Source organism: Epinephelus moara, chromosome 16 (genome assembly GCF_006386435.1).
Source record: "Epinephelus moara isolate mb chromosome 16, YSFRI_EMoa_1.0, whole genome shotgun sequence".
Classification (NCBI taxonomy): Eukaryota; Metazoa; Chordata; class Actinopteri; order Perciformes; family Serranidae; genus Epinephelus; species Epinephelus moara.
In genome coordinates this window covers 22,219,862-22,246,189 of record NC_065521.1, presented here as the reverse complement: position 1 = coordinate 22,246,189, position 26,328 = coordinate 22,219,862, and the positions used below count along the sequence as shown (strand labels likewise).

General features: G+C 43.3%; 1 protein-coding gene across 3 annotated transcripts in view; it reads left to right on the top strand.

The window, feature by feature from the left end:
* casz1 (castor zinc finger 1) overlaps positions 1-11,863 on the top strand; it is a 77,109-nt gene extending 65,246 nt beyond the window's left edge. For all 3 annotated transcript variants that reach the window (XM_050063919.1, XM_050063920.1, XM_050063918.1), the window contains 11 exons: positions 62-191; positions 614-677; positions 1,700-1,863; positions 2,170-2,292; positions 2,395-2,718; positions 2,811-3,009; positions 3,800-3,971; positions 5,533-5,681; positions 7,854-8,079; positions 8,915-9,271; positions 10,042-11,863. In XM_050063919.1, the coding sequence (XP_049919876.1) occupies positions 62-191; positions 614-677; positions 1,700-1,863; positions 2,170-2,292; positions 2,395-2,718; positions 2,811-3,009; positions 3,800-3,971; positions 5,533-5,681; positions 7,854-8,079; positions 8,915-9,271; positions 10,042-11,318 (3,185 nt within the window). In that variant the 3' untranslated portion in view covers positions 11,319-11,863. The remainder of the gene's footprint in view (positions 1-61; positions 192-613; positions 678-1,699; positions 1,864-2,169; positions 2,293-2,394; positions 2,719-2,810; positions 3,010-3,799; positions 3,972-5,532; positions 5,682-7,853; positions 8,080-8,914; positions 9,272-10,041) is intronic.
* The last annotated feature ends 14,465 nt before the right edge of the window (positions 11,864-26,328 follow it).

The following is a 26,328-nucleotide window of genomic DNA, read 5'->3' as shown; positions in this document are numbered from 1 at the left end:
TGCTGACCAACAATAACTTTGTTGTCACTTCTCTCATCTGCGTCTCTGGCTTGATCCTCAGGGAATGGGCCGGCTCCAGCCAGCCAGTTCAATCTGGTTCAAGTGAAGCAGGAGCCAATGGACGCCAACTCTGGGGCCTCCCAGGACTCCACGCAGGAGCACAGCCTGGACCTGAGCAAGAAAGACCACAGGTACAGAGCTGCATGGTGCATAAAGGATTAATACTATGTGGAAAATGTTGATTCTTGTTGTAAATTCACCTAATATATTCCGAAAATAAATCAACAAGGAAATAAGGTTTCTGTGATTGATGGATGATTTCTACAGTCTTGGCAGCCAGGGTTATATTTGCAATTATTTATCAAAAATATCTCATTTATATACATGTGCATACAATTATAAAACCCTCAACATCTTTCTCCATTTTTGCGCGAGAAGGATGTTTGTATAAACCGTCAACTCCAATCTTCCCTCCAACTCACAGTAGATCTTATTTCTTAAGAAGACAGCATTTTTCTTCTTCATTATACAGGCACACCTTGTGTGATAAATAGTAATATTTACTGTTCTCATGCAAATCTTGACTAAACATTGTTCATTTTCCTTGTTCCAGTAATGAATCAAACGGACACCCTGTACCAGGGAATACATCTCTTTTATCCTCGCTTATGAATAAGGTAAGATCCATCCATCAAACGCCTTTCATCCCAAGACAAATTAGCGGGACACGGAGGGGCCTGTTTGTTTTTTAATGTTTCACCGCTAATAAGATGAGTTTGTATCATTTAAATTTTCCAGCCATTTTTCATACAGTGTAATTTTCACTGCACCTCTCACAAATTAATATAATGAAGCAGTAGCTGGGTGCCATGCCAGATATATAGAGATGTTTGTTTTTTGATGAGCTGTTTTGAACTCGCCGTCCATTTTTTCCTCCTCCTTTATACTTTTTCTTCCCCCGCCTCGCTCTACATTTATTTATAGAGTTTGTAAATTATTTGATTAAAAAGTCAGAGGAGGGAGAAAAAAAACAGGAAGGCGCTGCCCTCATTTTTTTACCAGGTGTAAATGTTAGCGTATGGAAATTCAGATGTGTTTTTTTTTTTTTTTGGGGGGGGGGGGGGGGGGGGGGGGTGAAGATTAAAATGCACATCGTCTTAATCATACATCTTGTCTGATTGATACAAATGTGCCAGGTGGTTTCCATCACATTGATGATGTAATGACAGACCAGCCTCCTTTTTGTTTTTTTACCCTTGCCAACTGGTCAAGACCTCCTCCCTCCTCGCTTCCCCTCTGCACACGTCTTCTTTTTTAACCTCTCCCCAAGAGAGCTTAACTTCAGAGGTGCTCTCCTCAAAGCAGTCATTAAACCCAGACAGTGGAGGAGCTTGACGACCTGTTGTCCAACAGCTCTTCGTGTCATGTCAGCTTTTGGGGGTTTGATTCAAGCCACCACATCACATAAAAGGGTTAACAGTTGCTCCCAGAGGACGCTTGGCAAACACGCTTGGCCTGCACTCAAGCAAAAGCCTAGATGTTTGTAAATCTGGCTGCGCTTTTTTGCTTCGCCAAAAAGTGTGTGCGTGTGTGTGTGTGTGTTCTAACTCTCACACTCTCACCAACATATGTAAGTGCCCAGCTTACGTATGCTCGGCTAACCCAGCAGCTGGTTGTTTATGTGCTTTGTGTTTCGTAGATGTCACAGGTGAACCCTGCCCTGTTCAACGCCATGAACCTGAAAACGGAGCTGGAGGCAGGCCAGGGCGGCAACACCTCGGAGGCAGCACAGTATCTGAACAGAGTGCTGAAGAGGCCCCTGCCAGAAAAACCCACTGAGATCTGGAGGACATACCTCCGCAGGTATAAAACATGCAGGAAGTACAATACATCACTGCGGATTTATTGACGTAGTTAGACGCATTCATTTTGATAGCGAGAAAACAGTCAGAGTGTTTATAAGTACTGTACATGGAAGGCCTTTTTCTGTAAATACAACTCATGCATCACTGGAAACCCCCTGAAACATAGAGAGCCTGATCTTGTGGGAATTTTAAATGACTCCCAGTGTGATGGACTTAAACCATTTACTGTCAGATGACGAGTTGAAACAGTTGTCCTGTTGAAAAAGCGGTAAATTTACACCCTTCGTGATCTGTCTATTTTAAGGTTTGACACAGATGACTTCTGTGAGGCTCAGTGTGACTTCCTTCAGAAAGTGCACTTTCACTGCCTGGTAGAGGACTGTGGCGCTCTCTTCAGCACGGTGGATGGGGCCATAAAACATGCTAAGTGAGTGTCCCACCGGTTCATAATCAGAAAATATACCCTTTCCTCATTTTAGCCTTTGGCTTTATTGATCAACATAAAAATAAGCGTCGATCTTGTTTTCAGCTTCCACCTCCGAGCCACCTTGAAAGTGAAGTCGGAGCCTCAGTTCGGTGAGGGCAAGGACTCAGCTGAGGGGGCCTCACTGCAGCCTGCTGCCCCCGTCTCCATGGCCAACAATCCCTCTATTGATGTAGCACAACTCACCTCCTCCGGTGGCTACAGCTCTCCTCCTCCCTCCCTGCTGGCCTGGAAGCAGCTGACCGGCAGCATCCCCCAGATGCCCGCCTCGATGCCCTCGAACCTGCCAGCCAATTCCCCTCTGGCCACAACCTCTCTGGAGAATGCTAAACCACAAGTCAAACCTGGTTTCCTGCAGTTCCAGGAAAAGTAGGAGAAACATCTACTTGCCTCTTATTAAAATACAGTTCAGTATGTTTTTTTGACCATGTGTTTATTTAACTGCATTTTCATTCATCCAGTGATCCCTGTTTGGCTACTGACTGTAAGTACGCAAACAAGTTCCACTTCCACTGCTTGTTTGGGAACTGCAAGTACGTGTGCAAGACGTCTGGCAAGGCCGAGTCCCACTGTTTGGACCACATCAACCCCAACAACAACCTGGTCAACGTCCGTGACCAGTTCTCCTACTACTCTCTCCAGTGTCTCTGTCCCAACCAGGTGAGTGCGATTTGATAACTCAGCCAGGAGCTGAATCACCTACTGTCATCTCCCCGAGTTTTCTAAGCATGAAGTATGCTATCTATTAGACCAGTATTTGAGGTTATTTGACTCAAGGCTTTCACAACCGCCGCTCCCTGTCTTCCATCTCTGCTGAAAAAGACAGTCGACTCACCCCAGTAATGCCTGTTTATATGTCAATGATGTCATTTTGACTGCCGCATTCTCCTCTCAGAAAAGGCCAATTTAGCTGATATTACCCAATAAATCATTGTCACTTGCACAGTAAACAAGGCTGTCTGGAATAGGGCAAAAATCAGGGGAATGCTTGGCAAATGAAACCTAAATGGCAGCCCCTGCCTGCTCTCATGAGCCCGTATTTGGAAAACCGTTTAAATGAATTCATTAATGTGTCGAAAATCACCCCTCTCACAAAAAGTCCCCCCACTCCCTCCTCCCTCCTCCATCCTCCCCCCCTCCTCCTCCCCTTAGTCTCCATCTCCTGAACGGAGCAGATCTTATTTGGCCCAGTCCTTTGGGATCTGGGCCTCACAAACAGATGGTGGTGTACAGACATGTTAGAAAGGAGGGGTGTTTGTGGGAAGCCTGGAAAAAAAGTCATCGTGCTTAGAAATGTGGGATGTGATTGTTTTTAGGAGAAAATGTGTATAGTGTTCACTTTAACCTGGCACACAAAGAGAGATCAAAAAATATTAATCAACTCCTTTGGCTTTTAAACACTCACCTCGTATGACTCGTGAAATTGCTAAATGATGTGTTTCTTCTGCAGCACTGCGAGTTCAGAATGAGGGGCCACTATCACTGTCTGCGGCCTGGCTGCTTCTTTGTCACTAACATCACCACTAAGCTGCCGTGGCACGTCAAGAAGCACGAGAAGGCGGAACGCCGCGCGGCCAATGGCTTCAAGTATTTCACCAAGAGGGAGGAGTGTGGGAGGCTGGGTAAGAAAAACTACTTTTGATATAATGCCAGTATAGAATAAGTTTTGGGCTGCTGTCTCTTTTTGTCTGCCATGTCAGCCTCCAGCCTTTAATAATATTCTACCAGGAGCGATTATGTGGATTAAAGGTGTTAAATTGAGAAAGATGTAGATTGATTTTTGGTGGCTGTTGCAAGAGGATATTCTCTGTGTTTACAAAGGGAGAGAGACCAGTGTTGGCAAACACAGTGTCGTGCTGTGTGAGTTGTTTAAGAGGCATGAAACAAGTCTGCCTCAAAGGTTTTGTTGCTGTGTTTTGCATATTCACAATGGCACCTCAAGTCCCAAAGGTAGTCTTGCCTGTACTATATGAGCAATAACGTCAAAGGGGGCAATCACATCCAGGTTGTTTTCTTCTTCCTTTTGCCCCTGTCAGAAATGAGCAATTAGGTTTGTGTTTGTTAATTATCCGGCTTGTCTGGTTTAGCCTGTTTGTGTTCTGAAGCTGCGCCTCACAGCCACCGCTGCCATCACACAGAAATGAATTAAAAGTGATCTGTTTTTTTCAGGCGGTTACACAAGCTTTTCAGAACGCAGAGACAAAGCAAACAAAAACAGGCCCTAAACAGCTGTTTTTTGTCCCCAGCCTGATCTGCCAACTGTATTGTTTGGGCTGGGGGAAAAAACAGAAAGGATTACCATCGCTAGCACTCCAGTCATAAAGAATTGATGGGTTGCCAGTATCCATGGCAGCAACATTAAACTGAACACCGCTGATGATGTTACCTGGTTTGTGTCTCACAAAAGGCCCTCCATGTCACGGGGGTTACTGTTATTTGCTCAACTTTGCGTGTTTCAAACATTGTGTATGCAAAAGCTATTTGATGACACAGACGTGTTGTGCTCTTAAACCGGGTGCCATGGTTACTGGCATGCTAGCACCTGCCCAGCATGTTACTCTTTCAATTATTTCTGCCTGCTTTTATATAATGGTATTTGATTAACAGGCACAAAACGGAACATTCATTTAATTTGAAATCATAAAGCAATTAGAGCTAGACCGGTTAAAACACTAGAAAAGAACAGAAGAATATGAAGCAGACAGCAGCACAATGGAGAACAAAAGGAAAAATGACAATGGAGATACTTTGAAAAATGAATTTAATATGGTAATAATTGTATATTTACTTTGGTTTGCAGGGGTGTGTGCATTATTGGCCCACAGAAAATGAGAATTTATTTATGTAAATTCCTAATTGAATAAAGCATGTCAGTGTAATAAAAGAGCTCCACAGGTTTAGTGCACAGAGGCCTTGACTTGCTCAGTGTGACACCGGAGTGATCTAATATTCCTCCTACATGTACACTCCCAAACACTTTGAAACCGATCCCTCTTTTGTCGGAGCCATATCATGAAATTAAAAAAACCTAAAAATATTTCACTTTGTGTTTGATCTAATCACAACACCGTCACACTGATGATATTGCATTTAGCGCAGTAGCTGATCTCAGACGTCTCACAATGAGCCGAAGATGAATTGATCTGCAAATGGAGACTTTGAAAACTGGTTTCTCTCTTACAGGTTGTAAATATAACCAAGTCAACAGCCACTTCCACTGCATCCGCGAGGGTTGCCAGTTCTCTTTCCTGCTCAAACACCAGATGACCTCACACGCACGCAAACACATGAGGCGGATGCTGGGGAAGAACTTTGATAGAGTCCCATCCCAGGTACAAACACACAAACTGTGACATATGGCACATGCCAAAATGAAAAGGGTAATTATCTGGAAATATGGGCTGAACACCTTCGTGAAATAAAGCAGGTGTTGAGTAGTTTATTGAAACGAATTCCAACAACATTAAGTACCTCACACACCCTTTTACTGAGATGTTAAATGATGAACCCATTGTATGATAAGATCTAGTGTTTTTCATAGTTTTTTTGTCTTCAAAGGAAGTTGTTGTTCTCACAAACACATACGGCTGTGGTGGTTTCTGCTGCACGAAGATGATAAAAAAAAAAAAAAAAAAAAGGGGGTTGTCCTCCAACAAGCACTGCTCTGTAAATGTGTTGATAGAAAGTGAAAAGAAAAAGACAATGAGCTTCTTAACTGGAGTGCTTCACTGCAAAACGTCTAACAGATAATCTCTCAGATTTCTACATGTTTGCTGGTGTCCAAAGTCTACGTGACTTACGTACCTCGTTTGGTTGGTTTTTGTCGTTTTTGTTTATTGTGCCTCCTGATCTATGAGTCACATTCTGGAAAAAGAGAAACTAGTTCATTGGTTGTAAAAAGTAGAGTATCGCTCACATCCTGTCATACCAGTCAGTGACAAATCACTCATAACATTCTTTTGATGAAATTTTTCACTGTGGAGCGTACTTGATTTCCCGACCTACTGTAACCTCTGCGGTTTGTCCCGTCCCGTAAATAGATTTAAACATGTCGATTTTCTAGTTCAGTTTGTTTTTTTCATTTTGAAGCCTTCATATAATGACAGAAGTACGACGTTCATTCTTTCAGACTTTTGACGTCTTCAGAAATACTTGGTCTGATGCCAGGAGCCAACACCTGCATTAATGACACATTACCTATGTTTGTTTTTAGATGTCCCTTTACACTAACGTTTACAAGCACAGAATATTCCAGTTTTTGCCCTCTGAAAAAGACAATGTTCCTGTTCCTGTTTACATGGTAAATGAAAATGAATATTCCAGTAATATTTGCATACTCCAACTAATGTGTCCTGACATGTCATTTACGGTCAAAATATGCAAAACTGGAGTGGCTGTAACTTGTGCCGTTTTTTTTTTTTTTTTTTTTTTTTAAGTTTCAACTGGTGGCCGACTTGTTCAACAGTGTGAACACAGCCTTGTTGTTTCATACCTTTAACCACCTTTGTGATATCGTTGGCGTTTCGATATTTGCACCTCCAAAAACCTGCTGATACCCAAGCCTTTCATAATGACAACGCAGAGCTAACCGTAAACGGGCAAGAGGCCATGTGTCACAAACTGTAGTAAAAACCCCAATTAAGACACATATTCTGAATGTACTGAAGGCAGACGGATTCTTGTCACAGTATCGGCTCCTTCAAATTCATACATGTAAATATTTCAGACTCTTCAAGTTTTGAATTTTTTTTGCGAGATATGGTGTCAGCTTCTGCATGGAACTCCCTTATAGTACACACGTTGGACAGCTACAGCCGACCACCCCACAAAACTCAACGTGATGATACAATATTTTCACTGTCCAACGATGTAGGGGATGTAGCAGACATCTCAGTTACATCCACAGCATTGCGCTGCATTTATGTGGTGTCAGAACAATATCAAAAAATGAGTTTCCGATTTCTACTCTGCACAATAAAATACAACAAATCCTCTTTGTAGCATCTACGTTGTTTCCACATTCCAACTTAAAGCTCACGAACACACCAAAGTCGGAAAAACAACCATCTAAGGAGCATGTGAACGAACCATTGGCCTTGGCTGGCAGAGGTCTCGACTCAAGTCTGTGTAGATCGGTCCTCATTCGTTCACTCACCGTAGCAGATAGCGTGAGCAGTGCCCCACGCTAACAGCAAGCAGGAAAAGTTGGGTATCTATGAGCACTTGGACGTTGGACAGGCTGGGCTGGTACATACCAGACACTAAGAAGAGTCATTCCGAAAAATGTGTTTGTTAATTTTTGCCCATCACTACAAAGAATGCTAATAAAACTTGAATAATAATCGGAAAATGCTACAATCGAAATAAAGCCTAATTTGGAATATCCAAATGGAATAAGCTGTTTACATGACCCCTATCAAATTTGGGATATTTTCATATTCGGAATAATGGTGGAACATTAGTGTGCATGTAAACGTACCCAACTAAGTTTACTTGTATTCCAGGTGATGCCGCTCGGTCAGAGGGCAGATGGATCCGGCATGATGCCCGGGCCTGTAGGGACCCATCATGGTGTTAACTCCGGCTTCTCCACCGGCCTCATGGATGAGACCGATGATTACATGGACTACATGGGAGGAGGGGGCAGCCCCTTGGGCCTCTCCTCCGAGTCCTCCAACCAGGACCGGAGCTGCACCAGCACGCCTGTAGGCCACGATGGCTCCCCAGCAGGTGAGAATATGTAAAGAATACCTGACGGGTGTCTAACGTGTCAGCATGTAGAGCTTTGATGTAGCTTAGACTAAAAGGTGAATACTCTGACATTCAGCATCATACATCATGCTCCACTCAGTTCATCCACCTTACCCAGAAAACCAGCTACTTGTCATTTCATTCTTCAATCATGTGTTTCATGATTTAGTAGTTTGACTTACAATCAATAACATAATGACACATCAGTCATAATGTATGAGGTTGATGACAATGCTGTATTTTTATGCTCTGAGTCGTGGACAAGGTCTTTTGCAGTTTGCCTGGTCATCCTCATAAAACATCCATTTTGTACATCAGTGGTTTGAGTTATTGCACTGTATGTAGCTTATTACATTTTCCTTTGGCCAGAGATCATCCCTGTGGCTTTATGTCTACTTTAGCACTTTTAGTAGGTTGAATTGTGGGAGAAAGGAGAGGAAAGGAGAAACTGCCTCCTTTCCCTCAAACTTACTGAATAAATGGATTCTCCTCTGCTTTTTTTTTCTAAATCTGAGCCTGCCTGATTTTCACATTTCTCCATGTGTTGCCAATATTATCCACTACTCTCATCATTGTTGTTTTGGCTGGTGTTTGGGTTACTTGTCTTGAATGGGCCTCATTTTGTATCATTCTCTTATCTTTTATCTTTCCCTTTTTACCTCCCATCCCTCTGTGTGTGTGTGCGTGTGTGTGTGTGTGTGTGCGTGCGTGCGTGCGTGTGTGTGATTTGGCCCTTGTTTTTGTGTGCTCCCCTCTGTGTGTTTCTTCCCCTCTTGTCTGTCCTTCACCCTCTCCGGTCAACCTGTCTCTCCAGGACAAGGCTGCCCCGCCACCACTTCTGCTCCTACCACCCCTGCTGACACTAGCGCTACCCAAAACGCACCTCCTTCTTCCCCTCCTCCTCCACCGCCACCACCACCTCCTCCTCTCTCTGCTCCTCAGCCTGGCTTCCACTCCCAGGCCCCATCCCTGTCTCCCGCTCTCCTCCGACCTCCTCTCTCCTCACTCCCATACCTCCTCTCTCCATCCTGTCTGTCATACTCTCTGCTCAGCGCCTCTCTGGGAGCCACTCGGAGTGTTGTCATGCCAACCAACACACCAGCTTTCAGCCCCATCATTGCCACTCCGTCTCCGGTTAAAAATGACGTCCCTATAGTGCAGGATGCTGCAGGTACTTATCCCCGGCGCAAACCAACACTGCAGCTGTCACTCTCAATTGAGTCCTGTGCAGTATTTAACTGTGTGATCCAGCATTTGTCTGCAGTATTGTTGTGAAAGACGGGGAAGTAAAAGGGGCTTTTCAGCATGCAACAAAGAAAACATATAGAAATGTGCATGCTTACTGAGTGGGTACAGCAACTGAGCAAATGTTTATAACACATACACCTACACCTTTGCGCCTTTTCACTTTTAGTCTTACCGAGATTTAGAGTTAGAGCAGTAAATTTGGCACCTGTAGTGAAGCCTGGGCCTTGTTTAGTTTCCATTAACAAGGCTACATCAGCAGCCTCTTATTTTAATCACGCCTCAAGTTTTATCGAGGCCCACTGCTTCCTGTCTTGCAGAACAGGGATCACATCATTAGCAGTGACCCCAGGGTGTAGCAAAAGGTGGGTGCCCCTCATAAAACAACAAGGAGATAAGAGGGTCGGTTAAGACCCGCAGCTCCGCCTCTGTTTGGAGGCTGGAGACACCCTGTAAAAGTGTCATGTTCCAAAGTCAATCTATCATTTTCCCCCTCCTTTAATCATTCTGGGAATTAGGAATAAAAAAATTTGTGGCTCTCTGTGCTTACTCAGCTGTGAACCACTTCTGGCTGAGTAAGGTCGCACATTAGAGTTTCAACCAGGACGCCCTCGCAATGTAATTTGCTTGTAGTTTGTGGCTTTTACTTTGTGAACCAAGTGATTATTGTTTAATGGGCTTCCTTCCTTCTTGCAGGCAACACCATCTCCATTCCCACAGCCACTGGTGCAAAGAAGCGCTTCTGGATCATCGAGGACATGTCGCCATACGGCAAGCGCCGCAAGACCGCATCATCGCGCAAGATGCTAGATGAGGGGATGATGCTGGAGGGCTTCCGGCGCTATGACCTCTACGAGAACTGCAAGGACTCAGGCTGCCAGTTTTCTCTCAAAGTGACCCACTACCACTGCACACGCGAGAACTGCGGCTACAAGTTCTGCGGCCGCACCCACATGTACAAGCACGCGCAGCACCACGACCGCGTGGACAACCTGGTCCTGGACGACTTCAAGCGCTTCAAATCCTCACTCAGCTGCAACTTCACTGACTGCCAGTTTTCAGGCAACAGCACCCACTTCCACTGTCTACGCTGCGGCTTCCGCTGCACCGACAGCACCAAGGTGACGGCCCACCGCAAGCACCATGGCAAGCAAGATGTGATCAGCGCCGCCGGCTTCTGCCAGTTCAGCTCCAGTGTCGATTGTGAGGTTCACGACTGCAAATATAAGCTCAAGTGCTCGCACTTCCACTGCACCTTCCCAGAGTGTAAGCACACGGTGGTGGGCATGTCCCAGATGGACTCCCACAAGAGAAAGCACGAGAAGCAGGAGCGGGGCGAGCTGCCGTCTGTGTCGCCCAAACAGGAACAGGTGCACCACCTTGGAGGAAGTGTGTCTGCGGTCCCTCCAGCCTCCATGGGTCATTCTACTTCTTCACCTAGCGGCCTCCACGGTTTGTCACGCAGCATTAACAGCAGCGCGCCCTCCATGGTCTACCCAACAGGCGGCATCGGGTCCGAGTACAACCACCTGTACCCGCCGTCCTCCATCAGCCTGGACGGCTCCCTCAACCTGGGCACCGACACCAGCAGCTCCCTGTTCTTCCTGAAGAACGCAGCCGGTCTGGGCCTCAGCGACTCACTGGACCTCAGCAAGAAAATGCACCACGAGGCGGCGCGACCCGCCCACAACCCCACGCCCCCGCTGGGTCTGCCGGCAGCCCAGGATGACACCACGGGAACATCCGGAGAGGCTGAAGATGACCTGTCGCCAGAGGAGGAGGCGCACGCAGAGGAGGAGGAGGAAGAAGAAGAGGAGGAGGAAGAGGAGGAGGCAGAGGAGGAGCTCAACACTGACTCAAATGATGATTCAATGGCGGAGCCTGACGGCGAGAAGGACAATGGCGAGAGTTTTGATGCTTCCGTTAACCACACTGATACTTCCCGACTGGAAAATCAAGACGTTGACCCATAAAATAAAAAAAACTCCCAGTGACTGTAGGAACTGAAGAAATACTCTGTGTACTATGAACAAACAAAAATGAAAGTGGCCTCATTTATCATGTTTAGAGACTTCAGATGACAACAACAAAACAACAACAGCGTGGAGAAAAATGACGGCCCGAAATGATTTATTATGATGTTTACAAGATGACCAACATTATTAATTCAATTATGCATTAAAAAAATATGAACGGAGACACACAGAATTAGGCCCTGGTTTACACATGGGGCAGCAATGTAAAGCATTTTACTACACATCAGTCTTTTTGTGTGTGCGTGCATGTTTGACTTTAATTTATTTTCATTTTTTTCACTTTTTTGTGTGTGGATAAAAAAATGGAAAAAAGAAAAAAAAAAACGTCAGAAAAACAAAAACAAATCTCTCTATATAACTATATATGTAAGTGTGTGTGTGTGTGTGAACGATGATATACAAAAGGAAATTGCTGGCACAGGCGACATGAACTGCAGGGCCGTGGATACATAGTAAAAGGGATGTGAATCACTAAGGGGAAACAGGATGCGTTCAAACATTTGATCTTTTTTTCTGTATTAATATTATTATTATTAATTATTATTATTATCATTATTAATATGAGACACTGAGAGAACATGGAGTCACATGTTGCTTGTTCCCATCTCTCTCAGATGTTTTTCTTTGTTCTCAATGACATGTGGAGTTGACCAGTAAATACTTGGTCAGTGGGGGCGTCCAGCAGGCCGCCGCTCTCAACAGTTCTCTGACATTCTGCTAGAAATGTTCAACTAGCACCAAAACCAAGCTCAGCCCTTGTAATTTTACCCCACCCCCACCCCTGCGGAGGAATCAAGTTTGTGTGTGGATAGTGCACTTTTATATTAGCTGACCATGATGATTACGATAGATAACTCATAAGCATATTTAAAAATATTTTTGTTACCATTTGCATCTTTGCATTACAATGTTGTTTTGTTGTGTTGTTAGTCAGAAGCATATCGATCTGTAAGCAGGCGAGGTCGTGATTAACGGCCGGAGAGTCAGGATGTGGCGGGGGGGTGGGAGGGGGATGGGGTTGGAGATGGGGGGGTGTCAGACTGACCAGAGGAAACGATGAGTCACTCAGATGCAGAGAGCGANGGGGGAGGGGGTTGGAGATGGGGGGGTGTCAGACTGACCAGAGGAAACGATGAGTCACTCAGATGCAGAGAGCGAGGAGAGGGGGGGACGACAGACAGAGAGGAAGCGTCAGGGAGTGTGTTTTATGTTGAAAATTTACAGACCGAAAATGTCTCAACGGCATTTTGTTTCCATTCACTATGGCTGTGGTTGAGCTCCTGTTGTTTAACGGTTTTTATTTAATATTTATGTGACCTTCCAATGAGAAAATTTCTAGGGTGTTATTGCACTTTTTAGGTTCATTTTTACCGTCTGAAAAAAAAATCTGATATATATCTTTTAACAGGGAATTTTGCTTTAAAGATGTTGTTTTAGTTCACTTTTGCTTTAATGCACAAATAGATGTTAGTGTGACAAAGAACTGTTGTTCTGTGATTTATTTAAAGACTGGTTTTTATTTTTGCTTCTGTGATTCGACAGTTTGAGAAAAAAAAAGGAAACGGGTGCGCCAGAAAAAAAAAGAAAAGAAACGGCGCCCTGATGAGAAACACTAATACGGACTGTGATTTTAAATGAATTCTTAATAAGTTCATGGCAATGCTCACTTACTGTAGTGCTAAATTATAAATCTGTCAAAGCCACCCTCTGGTTTATATCGAGCGAATATGTACGACCGAGACGTGGACACACTGATCATGAATTATCTCCTGAGCTTGGCATTGGAAATAAACGATCATAATATAGGGAATAATAATGTGTGTAGATGATATTCCTCCAGATATTGTTTTGAGAAGAAAAAAAAAAGGTTGTACAGTATTTTCCTCTGTAAAAAATAACTATATATGAACAAAATGCTCTTTGATGAACAGCTTCCTTTAAAAAGAAAACCGTTAAGAGGAGAAATGAATAATAAAAAGTTAAAAATTCAAATAGCCTCATCATAGTTTGCTTGTGTGCATTTTTTAATTACCCCAGATTTTTTTTTTTTTTTTTTGAAAAAGTTGTTGATACTGTAGCATTGGCAGATTCCGTTATGATGTTTGCAGTATATATATTTTTTTCTTTTTCCAAACTATGTCAGAAGCTCAAACTAAAATACACTGATTTGAATTCATTCATCAATGTTTCTGTTTTATTTAACGACTCGTTTTATTCACTGTCATTTTCCATGTGTGTGCTTTTGTTTTTTTTGTTTGTTTTTTTCCCTCATTAATTGAAATTCTTGGTTTATATTTACTTTGCTGTGGGCATGCCTCGTTCACAGACTGAAACGTCTCCTGGGACTCGGGAGGCGTCACAGCGTTTGTTTTGTTTTCTCATCAGATAACTGTAGGGGCTGGGAGACATTGTGCACTTGAATTCCGTTTATGTGCGTGTGTGTGTGTGTGTGTGTGTGTGTGTGTGTGTGTGTGTGTGTGTGAGGGTGTAATATAGCAGGATTTGTAAAAAGTTGAAAATAAAGAAACTATAATTATTATAACGACACACATGTAGTGATTGATAGTGTTTCATCCTGAGGACATTTTGGGCCACGTGTGGAGGGGAAAGGTGCTGCTGGACGACAGCGGGGCAAAAGGTCACAGCGGCGATCTGTCTGTCTCTTTTTTCTATCTGTCAGTGACACTACTGAAGTGTGTGTGTGCACGTGTGTGTGTGTGTCTCCCCCTGTGAGAGACAGATAGGCCAGGGCTGTAAGAACACAGACCTGTGGCTCCGTCCCAGCTGCTCAGAGCTTCGATTCATATTTCATGACCTTGTGCGCCTTTTCCCTGCTTTTGTTCCGCTTTTAATCCGACTGGGACACTTTTCTGCCGCAGAATTTGAAGAAAAGACACAAACAAACAAAAAAAAACATCTGCATTCATGCAGGTAGAGAAATCAACAATATTTGTTGTTGGGGTCGCCCGTTGTTCATGCTTGACATTCTGGTGCGAGAACAGAGATCAGAGCCGAGGACCATTAGGGAGATTTAGAGGCCTGCTACTGCTAACAAGATGGCTCTCTGTGTCTTGTTCAGTGTTAACAGGGCACATTTATTTTTTTAGTTTTTTTTTTTTTTCGCCTTGAGCCATGTGCTGGGTTCTCCTCCCACTCCCTCATGTCACCCAGTGGCCAGTGTGCTGGTTCTCTCTGTCCCTTCGTCTACAGCTGTTCCTGTCCTTCCTCCTTCTCTTCCTTGTGATGTTTTTTTTGTTGTTTTTTTTAAGGAAAAAAAAAAAGGAGAAAAAAAATTCGGGTAAAGGCATCACCATCTGTCAGCCAGCTGGCATCCTGTATATAATCTACCAGAAAAAAAAAAGAATAAACATGAAAATTATATTACACAAAAACCAGACGGAAACGACCTCCAAATCCTGCATAGGCTGCTGCCGAAACGACAGATCATTTTACTGTTTTAATTAACAGAGTAAAAAGGATGGTATAAAAAAGTGGTGGGGAAATAAACTGAGATGTATTTCCACTGCTGGGAGAAATGTAATACGAAAGCCTCGTGCTTACTGCAGCGCAGTGGATCAACCCAGCAACATTTTAGACTTTGTAAAATATATTGCACTTTTGGACTAAAAGCCATCTCCCGTTTGCGTTCAATTTGGCGAGACTCACGAGACATTTTATATGAAAAGTAGACAATGAAGCAATTTTTTAAAAAAAGTCTCTACTTGAATTTGTTTCCCTCAGCGCTACTATTCATTCTTGTCGTACTGCTTATTTCCACTTGGATACAGTGCTGTTCATCTTCATTGTGCTATATTTATGTTTTCTTCTGTTTCTGCATGTCTTATGCAAAGATTGAGCTTTTCACTCAGTGAAATAAAAAACATACTGAACGACTTTAGGCCTGTTCTCAGTGTCGATGTCTTTTTGAATGTCAACGAAGAGCACGACACATCCTTCAACATGCTTTCTACCTTTTTACAAAACACAACACCAGGTCGTTTATATTAGAAGAGCCAACAGTGTGTGCGTGGCGGCCATCGCTGACATGCAGTGGGTTGATGTGCCAGGAACAGGTTGAGTGAGAGAGTGAGCAGCGTGGAGAGGCGACAGTCGGGGCTGGGAACACACACATGACAGGTGTGCACTGCATATGTGGTCACATGACGCCTATAAGGCAGATTAGGGCCCAAACAGATGAAGCGCTGCTTAATGGCAGCTTTTATTAAGTTCACAAAGCGTGGAGGGAGGGGGTGAACAGAGGAAAAGCAGGTGGCTGGGCCTGTGCACTCTTAGATGAAGACAGATATTGTACAGTGGAGTCTGAAGAGGGGTAGCCACTGTGGAAGGATTTATGAAGATTTGCCCGCCCTGGACTCACCGCCTGCCTGTTCCCCAAGTCCTGCAGTAATGTAGCCAGAGAGGGAGAGCTGGAAAAGCTCAGAGAGAAAAATGTGCCAGCCAAGAAGCCAGAGAGTGAGATCATATAAGATGAGATGAAACTATAATAATACCTGCGAGGACGCTCCGTCACTGCTGCAACAAAAAGTAAAAGGACGCAAAGAAATAAAGACAGAGTAAATATTATTTACACACAACCAAGGATGAAACGCTGCAACATTTTAGGTTTAGATGGAAATATAAAAACAGATTACATTTAAAAATAATATATATAATATATAATATAACATGAATTGAAAAGTAAGTACACATTTCTAAAATATCTACATAATAATAAATAAGAGAAATATCTGATGTTTGATGTAAACTGTAAAATAACAGCAAAAAAATGTATATACACAATACTGGGTTTAGAGCAGCTGTTAAGAAATAATGACATACATTGTCTAAATAAAATGTGCCAGTGTGTGTGTGTCTATATATATTCCATATCATCTCTTCAGAGCTATAGGTGCTACATGACGCCAACAGGAAAAGGCGCTAATGTGTGTAATCACGTCATTATCACTATATCATAAACATATACAAGCGTACAGGTGTCACATCTAAAGAAAAATTAACAAAACAGCTCCAGATCATTACAGTGGAAGCACACCTGCTCCGATTGGCTGAGCCCATTCGAACTGTATGTACCTTACAGTGTGAGGGCTGCCAACACGGCAGAGCACCTGCAGCGTTGTGTGTGTTAAGGCCTGAGACAGAGATACCTCAGAGAGACGTGATGTCTACAATACAGTTCAGTTCAGTCCACACGCTCCACAAAAGCAGCCTGCAGGCGCACAGCATTCAAACAGATTGTTCACAGGTTGTTAATCTGCCCGTCTGCCCTTCAGACGGGTTGATGCTGTCAGACTCGCGTGATTTTAGCTTTTCTTTTTTCCTTCGGAGGGTAAATTGTTCCTGAAGCAGAAATGATTTTACTAATAACTGGGCGGAGTCAGACCTGACTATTAAATGTGAATTTAATTAAAAGAATTTAGAAACCACTTTCATAGTGTTTTGATAACAGTAGTTGTTTTCAGTAAAATAATTCTGATAAAACGACTGCACCTACCTGCTCTGCACCAAATAGCACACAGACAAAGTCAGTGACTAGCTGGTGAACATACTGGAGCATTAGCAGCTAAAGAACCAGATATTTCCTACAGGAGTTGGTGGAGACCAAAACAGAGCAAAAAAGAGAGTGAATATTAAACTTTACAGTCATCAGGTCGACAGAAATAAAACTGAAAATCAATGCTAATGTTGCTCTGTGTCCACAGGATGTGTAATGGGCTGTACACATGCCGCATTTTTGCACCCTCAAATTCATTGTTTTCAATGTAGATGCGTGGCAGGCGCGCTTGAATGCCAGAGCAAAGCTGTCGCAGCTCGCACGTGTTCTTGAGCGCCTGTTTTTCAGGGAGCAAGGGCTATGCCTTGAGATAAACGGTTTCACTTTTGGAACACAGCAGCGTCGTGTGATGAAGACCAACCAATCACAGCTGACAACCTCAGATCCAACCTGCCATCAAGAGTAGCACCCATTTTCTAGGCAGTTAAAGATGCGACATGTGTACGGCCTCTTAAAAAAACAACTGACAAGTTCGCCACTTAAACTTAAACAAGTGATAATATGTCAGTGTTCTGTCGATACATTCTTTCACTGCCCCCAAGTGGCCAAAAAATAGTTTCATGCAGATTTAAGATCGGGTTGAGATGTTTTCATCATGGATGTATAAAGAGAACTGGCTACAGCGCTGAAGGTGGGACTCTGTTCATTCCTATTAAAGTTACTTGGTAGCGCATGAAGCCAAAAATGTAAGAAATTACCCAGGTGACCGTCGCTGCTTCTCCATTGTGTTGCCCAAGAACAGGCGCATTTGAGACTTCTGCCGACTGACCTGGTTTCTTACAGTTTAGCTCTCCGCTATCTTGAATGGAGATAAATTGATTTAATTGTCCGTGTTTTAGACTTTTCAAATGTTATCAGACCAAAGAGATCAAATTCTGATAGTGACCACCAGTAAACAGCTGTCTGTTTCACTATGTAAGACAATGGGAAAAAGTCTTTTTGACGGTGAAGTGAAGGTGTAATTCCACTGTCTGGCCACTACAAAAAATTTTTTAGGTACGTTTTTAGATGGTGGCAGATATACAGTACGTTTTTATATTGAAAGCATTTGTTTTTTGGTCTTTTATTAAGCATCATTTCAGTAATCACATAAGTGTTAATCTCACCCATATCTTTCTAAATATATTTCGGACTGTGGATGCGTCAGTGAAACAAATCAATCATCCTCATGTTCTGTTAGTGCGCCAGCTATTGAGCCTTTCAGAAAGTGTAGACCAGATTTTACTGCTCGTGTTGTACCCCGATGATATGATGCTGTTACTTCTCCTCTTTTTAACCTCCTTGATGACAGCTCCCCACAAATGAAGCTTAAACATCTTGATTGCCCCCTGGTGGCTGGCTGCAGTACAGGTCATTAAACCCCGCCACCTCCATATTAGCAGAAGGGACTTGGGCCAAACTTAAAAAAAAATCACACATAAAGTGCATGTGACATTTTTCCCCTACTTCGCAGGCTCTGGCTCCAAATGATGTCACCAGTGCAAGATGGCAGTGCCTGCATCTGTGATATTTTTGCTTCACTTTTGTACAGTAGGACCATGGATGTATTATTAGATTTGGATACTGGACACCCCGATGGTGCCTATTCAGTACAATGAGAACTGCTCACCTGGCGCTTATCCCCAAAACAGTTTCTAGTTTCATAGTTTAACTCTAGGGTATGCAGCGGCTGAATGTGCACAGTAGAGTTTCTACTGTTGGCCCCGCCTGTGACTTCATGCCTGTCTTAATAACATGGTCTACAGGCCCTGATACACCAAGTCAACGGTCCACCATTGATCATCTGTCGCCCTATGGTGTGTTCCGCACTGTTGGCCCTCGTCAGCCTTTCGTCGGCCCTTGTCTGCTATTTTTCATCCAATTCAGCATGTCAAATCGGAGATGGGAAAGGTAGGTGAGAGAAATCACTGTGACTGGGAGTTCAGCTTAGTGCACGAGAAGAGAAACAGAAGTGAGGAAAGCAAAAAACGGCTAAATTCAAGAGGGCGTGTAATCGAAACAAATTTGTTATATTAGATACAATTATTTTTTCAGCCATGTAGCTCTTTAGCAGAAACAATTCGCCGGGACACAGGCGGTGTGAGGCAAGCAACAGTTAGCTTCCATCGCCGCTAGCTGGTTGATGACGGTTTGGTGTGTCTGGGCCGCAGGGGAAGTTTTTTGCTGCAATACTGCATGTGGCCACTGGGAGAAATTGGAAGAGAGGCTGAGCACCGTTTCTATGGGCTTGGTGGGATGGGTCATCCTTCTTTACATAAAGTAATTGTGTGAAAACCTCTGTGAGAAGACTCAAACAGTTACAGACCTGTGAGAGGCTAATGTCAAGTCAGAGTAACTGTAATCACCAGTGTTTGACTTTTAAAATCCAGACAAATATCTAAAAATCTACAAATATTGAAAGCCATTTGTAGCCATGAAAGAAGACAATGGTTCAAATGTTGTTGAAAAGACGCCTCATATTTCAACACATCTTCAACCTGACAGCAAAGAAGGTCTCAACAATCAACACAGCTTCAAGATGGACACCCAAGATCAGTGTCACCAGTTCAGTACCTGACCAAATATCTCCCCCTCTGTTCTTGAGATATGACATTAACCTTTTGGAAATAAGATGTCATCACTTCATCATTTTATTCTATTTGTGTGAAATGTTGTCATAATTAGCATATGAATTTTTGAATTCCGAAATATACAAAAAACATGTTTTGTGAGGTCAAAGTGACATTGACCTTTGACCATCAAATTCTAATCCTGGCAATCCAAATGGACATTTGTGCCAAACTTGGGGAAATTCCCTCAAGGTGTCCATGAGATATCACATTCATGAGAATGAGACGAATGCAAGGTCACAGTGACCTTTGACCTCTTCCTAACAAAATCGAATGGGTTCAGTGTTGAGTCCAAGTGGGCAATTGTGCCAAATTTGAGGAAATTCCCTCAAGGTGTTCTTGAGATATCACGTTCATGAGAATGAGACGGATGCAAGGTCACAGTGACCTTTGACCTCTTACTAACAAAATCTAATGGGTTCAATGTTGAGTCCAAGTGGACATTTGTGCCAAATCAGAGGAAATTCCCTCAAAGTGTTCTTGAGATGTCACGTTCATTGGAATGAGACAGATGTAAGGTCTCAATGACCTTTGACCTTTAACTAACAAAATCCAGTGGGTTCATTGTTGAGTCCAAGTGGACGTTTGTGCCAAATTTCAAGAAATTCCCTCAGGGCATTCTCCAAATACTGCGTTCAAGAGAATAGAGCAGACAGATAGTTCGATGTACATAGGTATGGACAGACAACCTGAAACATAATGCCTCTGGCCGCGTCTGGTGTTGACACGGAGACATAACAGAAACTGCAGTACAGACGATGAGTTTGAACATTTTTGAACTGTAAATGTCCCGCTCAGTACACAATATGAATCTTTAAAAAACAAATTTGACCTTTGACCACCAAAATCGAACTGCTTCATCGTTAAGTTCAAGTGGACGTTTGTGCCAAATTCCCACTCAGTACGTACTGTGAATCTTTAAAAAACAAATTAAAGGGATAAAACAAAACTGTTCAGCTCAGCTCGGCACAAACACAAGCAGAGAAGCCTTTTGCATGAAATGAACGACCTGCCGTCTCTCGTATCTTTGTCATCAGACACAGTCCAGCTTGTTGTTGATAGGCCCCGCAGGTATACACTATATCACGTATCATGTGTATACGACATGGCCGCGCCGCTCATTTTACGGCTTCATTGGCCCATTTATAGTGCACGTTTTTGGATGAGATGGTTCCCCTTGTCTCTTTCAGCGCTCTGCCCCAGTTAGACCTCTCTTTAAATCCGCTGCCCTTTGCAATAGATGTTCATTTATCTATTTTTGCATGTGTATGGGCTTATTTTGGAAAGACCTCAGTCACACGGCAGAAAAGGGGGCTGTGTGAAAAAAGCTGCTTTGCCATTGGTAGCAGCTGTTGCTGCTGAGACACCTCTGAGGAAATGGAGAATTGGACACACACTCATCCAATTTACCATTAACAAGACCTTATTGGATGCAGGGCCATAGGAACATGCGGCTTTGCCTTATGTGGCTCTGTTTGGATGTGCTGCTGTTTAACGTGTGTGACTGGGCTCTGAGATACTTTTGGCATCTTTGTTTGGGGATCAAAGCATAGTGTGCACATTAATGTCAGGTCTGTTAGCATCAGGCAGTGTGTCATGTATTGTCACATACGGTTACTAGATATATATGTGTGTGTGTGTGTATAAAAATAAAAACAAAGCAATTCTCAGAATAAGGATTTATATTCAGCAACAACACAGAAAATGTTGCCATTTAAGAGTAAAACAGAGCGGAAAAAGACACATGCATAACGGTGACCAAAATAACAAGTATTTCCATGTCTACGGAAGAATCGATGTAAAAACCATCCGTAGGAAAGTCTGAGCTGTAACATGAGATAGTTTCAAACATCAAACACCAAAGCTGGTCTACAAAGATCTGCAAAAACGAGAGATTTCCATCCGTTTTATATTTTCCACATTTAAAATCAAACCACACCAAGAGAACTAGGTTGTTGTTAAGCAACATAGCAACCGCTGGTCAGACGAGTATTGACTTCATCCTCCTCCAAATATACAAATATATAATTATCCTTTAAAGATCCCATGAAGGCACACGTCTACGTCTGTATGTGCTCAGCAGGTTTTGAATCAGATATTTTTCTCTTGTGTAACACCTGTGTGTTTTGTTTCTGGCTGGGTAACATTTTTTTTATTATCCTTTTTCCATAAACACAACTCGCATTCTTTAGAGAGTGGTGTATCTCGAAATCTTTGTCTTTCAACACATTTTTCTTCAGTTGGGACATAAAGATAACAAAAGCATTCTTCTCAGTTTTGCTGGAACATTCAGTTAGTAAAAACAAACACCGGCCGTGTGGTTATTAACTTCAAAAACCAGAAAAACTGGATTCAACTCTGGCCAGTTCACACAGAAAATGAGTCGGGCAAAGCGTCCGGAAACTGCTGATCAGATCGTCATGGTAATGACCCACATTGTCTTTTTTTTTTGTCTTTGATAAAACGTCATTCTTTTTTGTTTTCATCTCTGCGGAGAGGTCACGGTTTGTCAGGAGGCAGGAATTCTTGCTCAAGAGCGAGGGCGTAAGTGCGGTTGCAACATTGAGGGGGTTTAAGGGTCCTCTGCCAGAAAACTCTGAGCATCAAACACTTCATTTCCTGCATTTTGGTTAATTTTTATGCATAAATTGGTTGAATTGACTATGACTAGAAGTCCTCCACATGAGACAATCAGGTACTTAAAGGGGCAAAAAGCAAAATCGTTTCACCACTAGGTTTGCTGTTGTGCACTGCCTGTAGACCAAAACAAAGTGTGTCATGAGCCACTCCTCCCTCTACCTCTGCTCTCCACCCCCCACCCCACTCGCCTCGTCTGTGCAGCCGAGCACCGCAGCATCTCCACGTACTATTACATCCAGACGGTCCCGGTGTTTCCTCCACAGGCTCCACTTCACTCAGCTGCCTGATATACCCGCTGCTTCTTCCCACATTAACCTGAATAACAAGCCAGGGCTCGGTGCTCCGGTTGGATCCAAACGGAGAGCCGGGGCTAACGTTAGCTGGGAAGCTAGCGGAGGCTAACTGGCTGTGCTGGCAGCTGAGTGAAGTGGAGCCTGAGGAGGAAGCACCGGTTAGCCCCGGTTTCACTACAGGCAGATTCACTCGCCACAGGGGCGAGGAAATAAAACCTAAACAGCCAACTTAGTTTGGCTTAGTTTAGCAGTTAGCGATGTCTTTCACTCACTCTCAGTCTCTGCTGTGTTTAGCTATTTCCCTGCTTTCCTGTTAGCGTTAGCACTAGTCGGCTGCCACGCTAACGTCCCTACTCTTCTCCGTGAGCCGGAGCCGTGAGCCCGCGAGCCCGCCAGGCTCACGGAGAAGAGTAGGGACGTTAGCGTTAGCACTAGTCGGCTGCCACGCTAACGTTCCTACTCTTCTCCGTGAGCCCGTGAGCCCGCGACTCATGGCTCCGGCTCACGCAGAGTAGGGACGTTAGCGTTAGCTCCTGGAGTTAGCACTAGAGCTACTACGGCTACTGGAGTAACTTACAGCTATGGAGCGCTTCTACCAGCTCTTCTAGTCACTGAGCCTCGCCTCCATCTCAGCAAATATATTACATTTATTACAGGTACCATCATCATTGAAGTAGGCAGGGGAATAGCTAAACACAGCCGCCAGGCTGCCCGCCAGGCTACATTTTACAATGCTAATTGCAAATGTTAGCTGGGCTGCCGGGCTACTCACCTAACACAACCGTAACGCCTGACCCATTGCTGGGACAGAGCCGCTAACTCAAGCTCCGGACATTAACCCAAGCTACGATTATAACATTAAATTTAATTGAATCGACATAGCGATATGTGCCTAACATTACTGTAACACTAATTAAAACAGACATTTGACTCCGCCATTTCACTTCGAAAATACGCGCTGCTATTGCTCACTGGCTTTAGCCTTTTATAGGGAGGGACGGCCAAGAGCTCTGAAACGGGGGGGGGGTTTCACATAAACGTACATGAAAGCGTAGCCAGACCGGCTTGTAAACAATGGGCTGGAGATCAACACAGAGAGAGGTTGTGTGAGGTCATGCTATACTCCAGATGAAATTACACCTCTAGTTCTTCACATAGCAATTTTTTAATTCCTTCAATCTAGAAATGATGAATTTCGCTTATTGCTCCTTTAACACCTGCTGCTTTTTAAATACTGATGAATGTTTAATTCTAAATGAAAAAAAAGTTTCATGTCTTCGACCACAAGTAAAAATGTGGCCGTCATGTTCAAAATGAAACCAGTGCTGACCTGGGAACAAACACAGTGTCTGTATTTCTCTGAGCTGTGTTTAAAGTGAACACATTTTAAAAAAGAGGGCGGGTGGGGGTGAGGCGGGGGTGTAACGTTACACGGGAGATGTTATTTGGTAAACACGCAGTTGTCATCTTACAAACACAAACAGAATCCAGTGGAAAGATTAGCGTTGAGGCCCTTTAAACAGCTTGTGAAAAATGAGCCTCCTGTCAGGCCTGTTACATAAATGTTTACCAAGAAATACCAAACATTGTGTTCTATTTGTTTTACTTTGCCTCAAGTTTGCCCATTGCCACAGATTAGTCATCCCCAGAGTTAAACACGACTATGCCAGCAGAACAAACAACTAGTAGCAGACAGCAACCAGAAACAAGTGCATAAAACGGTTGATCCGGGCTGGCTCATCGCCACGCGGCCATTACCCTTTAAGTAGTTTGCTTCAGAATTGGACCAGAGGTCTCCAGAGTCGAGTGGGAGTGTTTCATCACTTTATAAGTCTTATCCAAAAGGGGAGAGCTTGGAGCAAAAAAAAAAAAAAAAAAAGGAAATCTGATGGCCTGGCGCTCTCTCAGAGGCCAGAGTAATTCTCATTCCACTTCAATTGCCACAGCGCTGCACCGCTAACTGGCAAGTGAGGCCCGCTGCTGCTGCTTTCTTGGCAAACGGAGAATTCTTAAGTGCTAAGCTGTAAATTTGCTTAATTTGACGTGAGTCCGAGGGGAATGGGATCGTTTTCTTTCAGGGAAAAAGCCTGGCATATTGGCTGACAATAAGCTGGAACGGTCCAACATGGTGTTTCTGCTCTGCAATGATGGCTGGAACACACAACGGACAGGGTTTGACAGAGCTGTAAAACCGTTTGACTCTGGCACCGCCGCTGTGTGACTCATTCTTATGTTAATACTGTGAAAGCCTTTCAACTGTAATTTCTGTGGAGGGAAATGATGATTTTCTCCTGAAGCGGGTTAAAGTGGTTTGTCTGTTTGTATGTACAGAGAAGTTGGTAATTACTGAACGTAAGGAAAATTAACTCACACACACACACACACACACACACACACACACACACACACACACACCTGTTAAAAATCTGCCTTAATAAATGCCTCATACTCTAGACCACCATGCATACTGAGTCTCATTTACATGACGAAACAAAATTCATGGTCACAATATGCAGGTCACATCTTTGAAAAAGATTAAGTTTTAGTCAGAGATGAGAAAGCAAAACTGAAAATAGCTTTTTTTTGAGGTTATGATTTAAATTTGTTTTTTTGTCTTTTTGTCAGCAGTATTATGAAAAAACTACAGGCCCGATTTTCCTGAAACTTTGTGAAAGGGTGCAACATAGGCTACGGAAGAACCCATTAAATTTTGGAGTGGATCTGAATCATGGGGTGGATTCACAAATTTTATTCTACAGTTGTTTCCATTGTGAAACAGGACACTTAACCTTGGTGGAGGTCAGTGCTCTTCGAGTGCCCTTCTAGTTTAATACATGGGATCAGGTCTTCAGAGAGCCAAACCGGTCTTACTCCCATCTCATCAAATATTGACACTTGGTCAGCGGCCCTCAGCCAGATACCAACGCACCAAGGAACCTTTTTTTTTTTTTAAAAGATTTCTTTTATTTTTTTGTGTGACTTTTTTTCCTTTAATGGAAAGGACAGAGTATTAAGCGTGAGGGGGTAGAGACAGGATGACCCGCAGCAAGGGGCCACGGGCCTGAATCGAGCCCATGACCACTGTAGCATGAACGCAGCCTTTGTACATGGGGTGCCTGCTCTACCCACTGAGCCACCAGGCGCCCCGCACCAAGGAACCTTTTAGCGGCGTTATGAAACCCATTAGGGAGCGGCATTTTTTTGACGCTCCAAGAAACTGCTGTAATGGTAGGAGGGTGGGTCAAACACACTCTAGACTTTCACCCAGGAGACCGCTGTTTGTGTCCCGGATTAAAGCAAAAGTCAATCAAGTTGTTTTAATAACAAAGTAGTGATCCAGTTTGTGATGCATATAAGGCTATTGACATATGTCACGTGATGTTACATTACGTTAGTAAAAGACATACTTATTTTTAATCGTACCATGATATTTTTTTCTTAACCTAAACACATACTTCCTTAACAAAAGGAAAGTAAAAACAATTTCTTAAACTACATTCTAAGTTTATTTTGAAAAGAGATGTATGCTGTTATTGAGTGGAAACTGTACATTTCCTGTGAAAACGGAAGTTTATTTTGAAAAGTCACAATGCATATAAGGAGAGGAAATTGACACGCCAGCCCTGGACATCCATACTGTTGTGAAGGGTCTCTAGAGTGTCGTAGTTTGACATGTAGGGAAACTGAGCAAGCGTCAGTATTTGATGAGCAGAACGGTTACTGAAATAAATAAAGAATTTGATTTGAAAAGAAATTGCAAAGTACAAATTATATTTTTTTCACAAATAACAAATTAATAATTTATGATGAAACTTCTGGTCTAAATGTTCAGA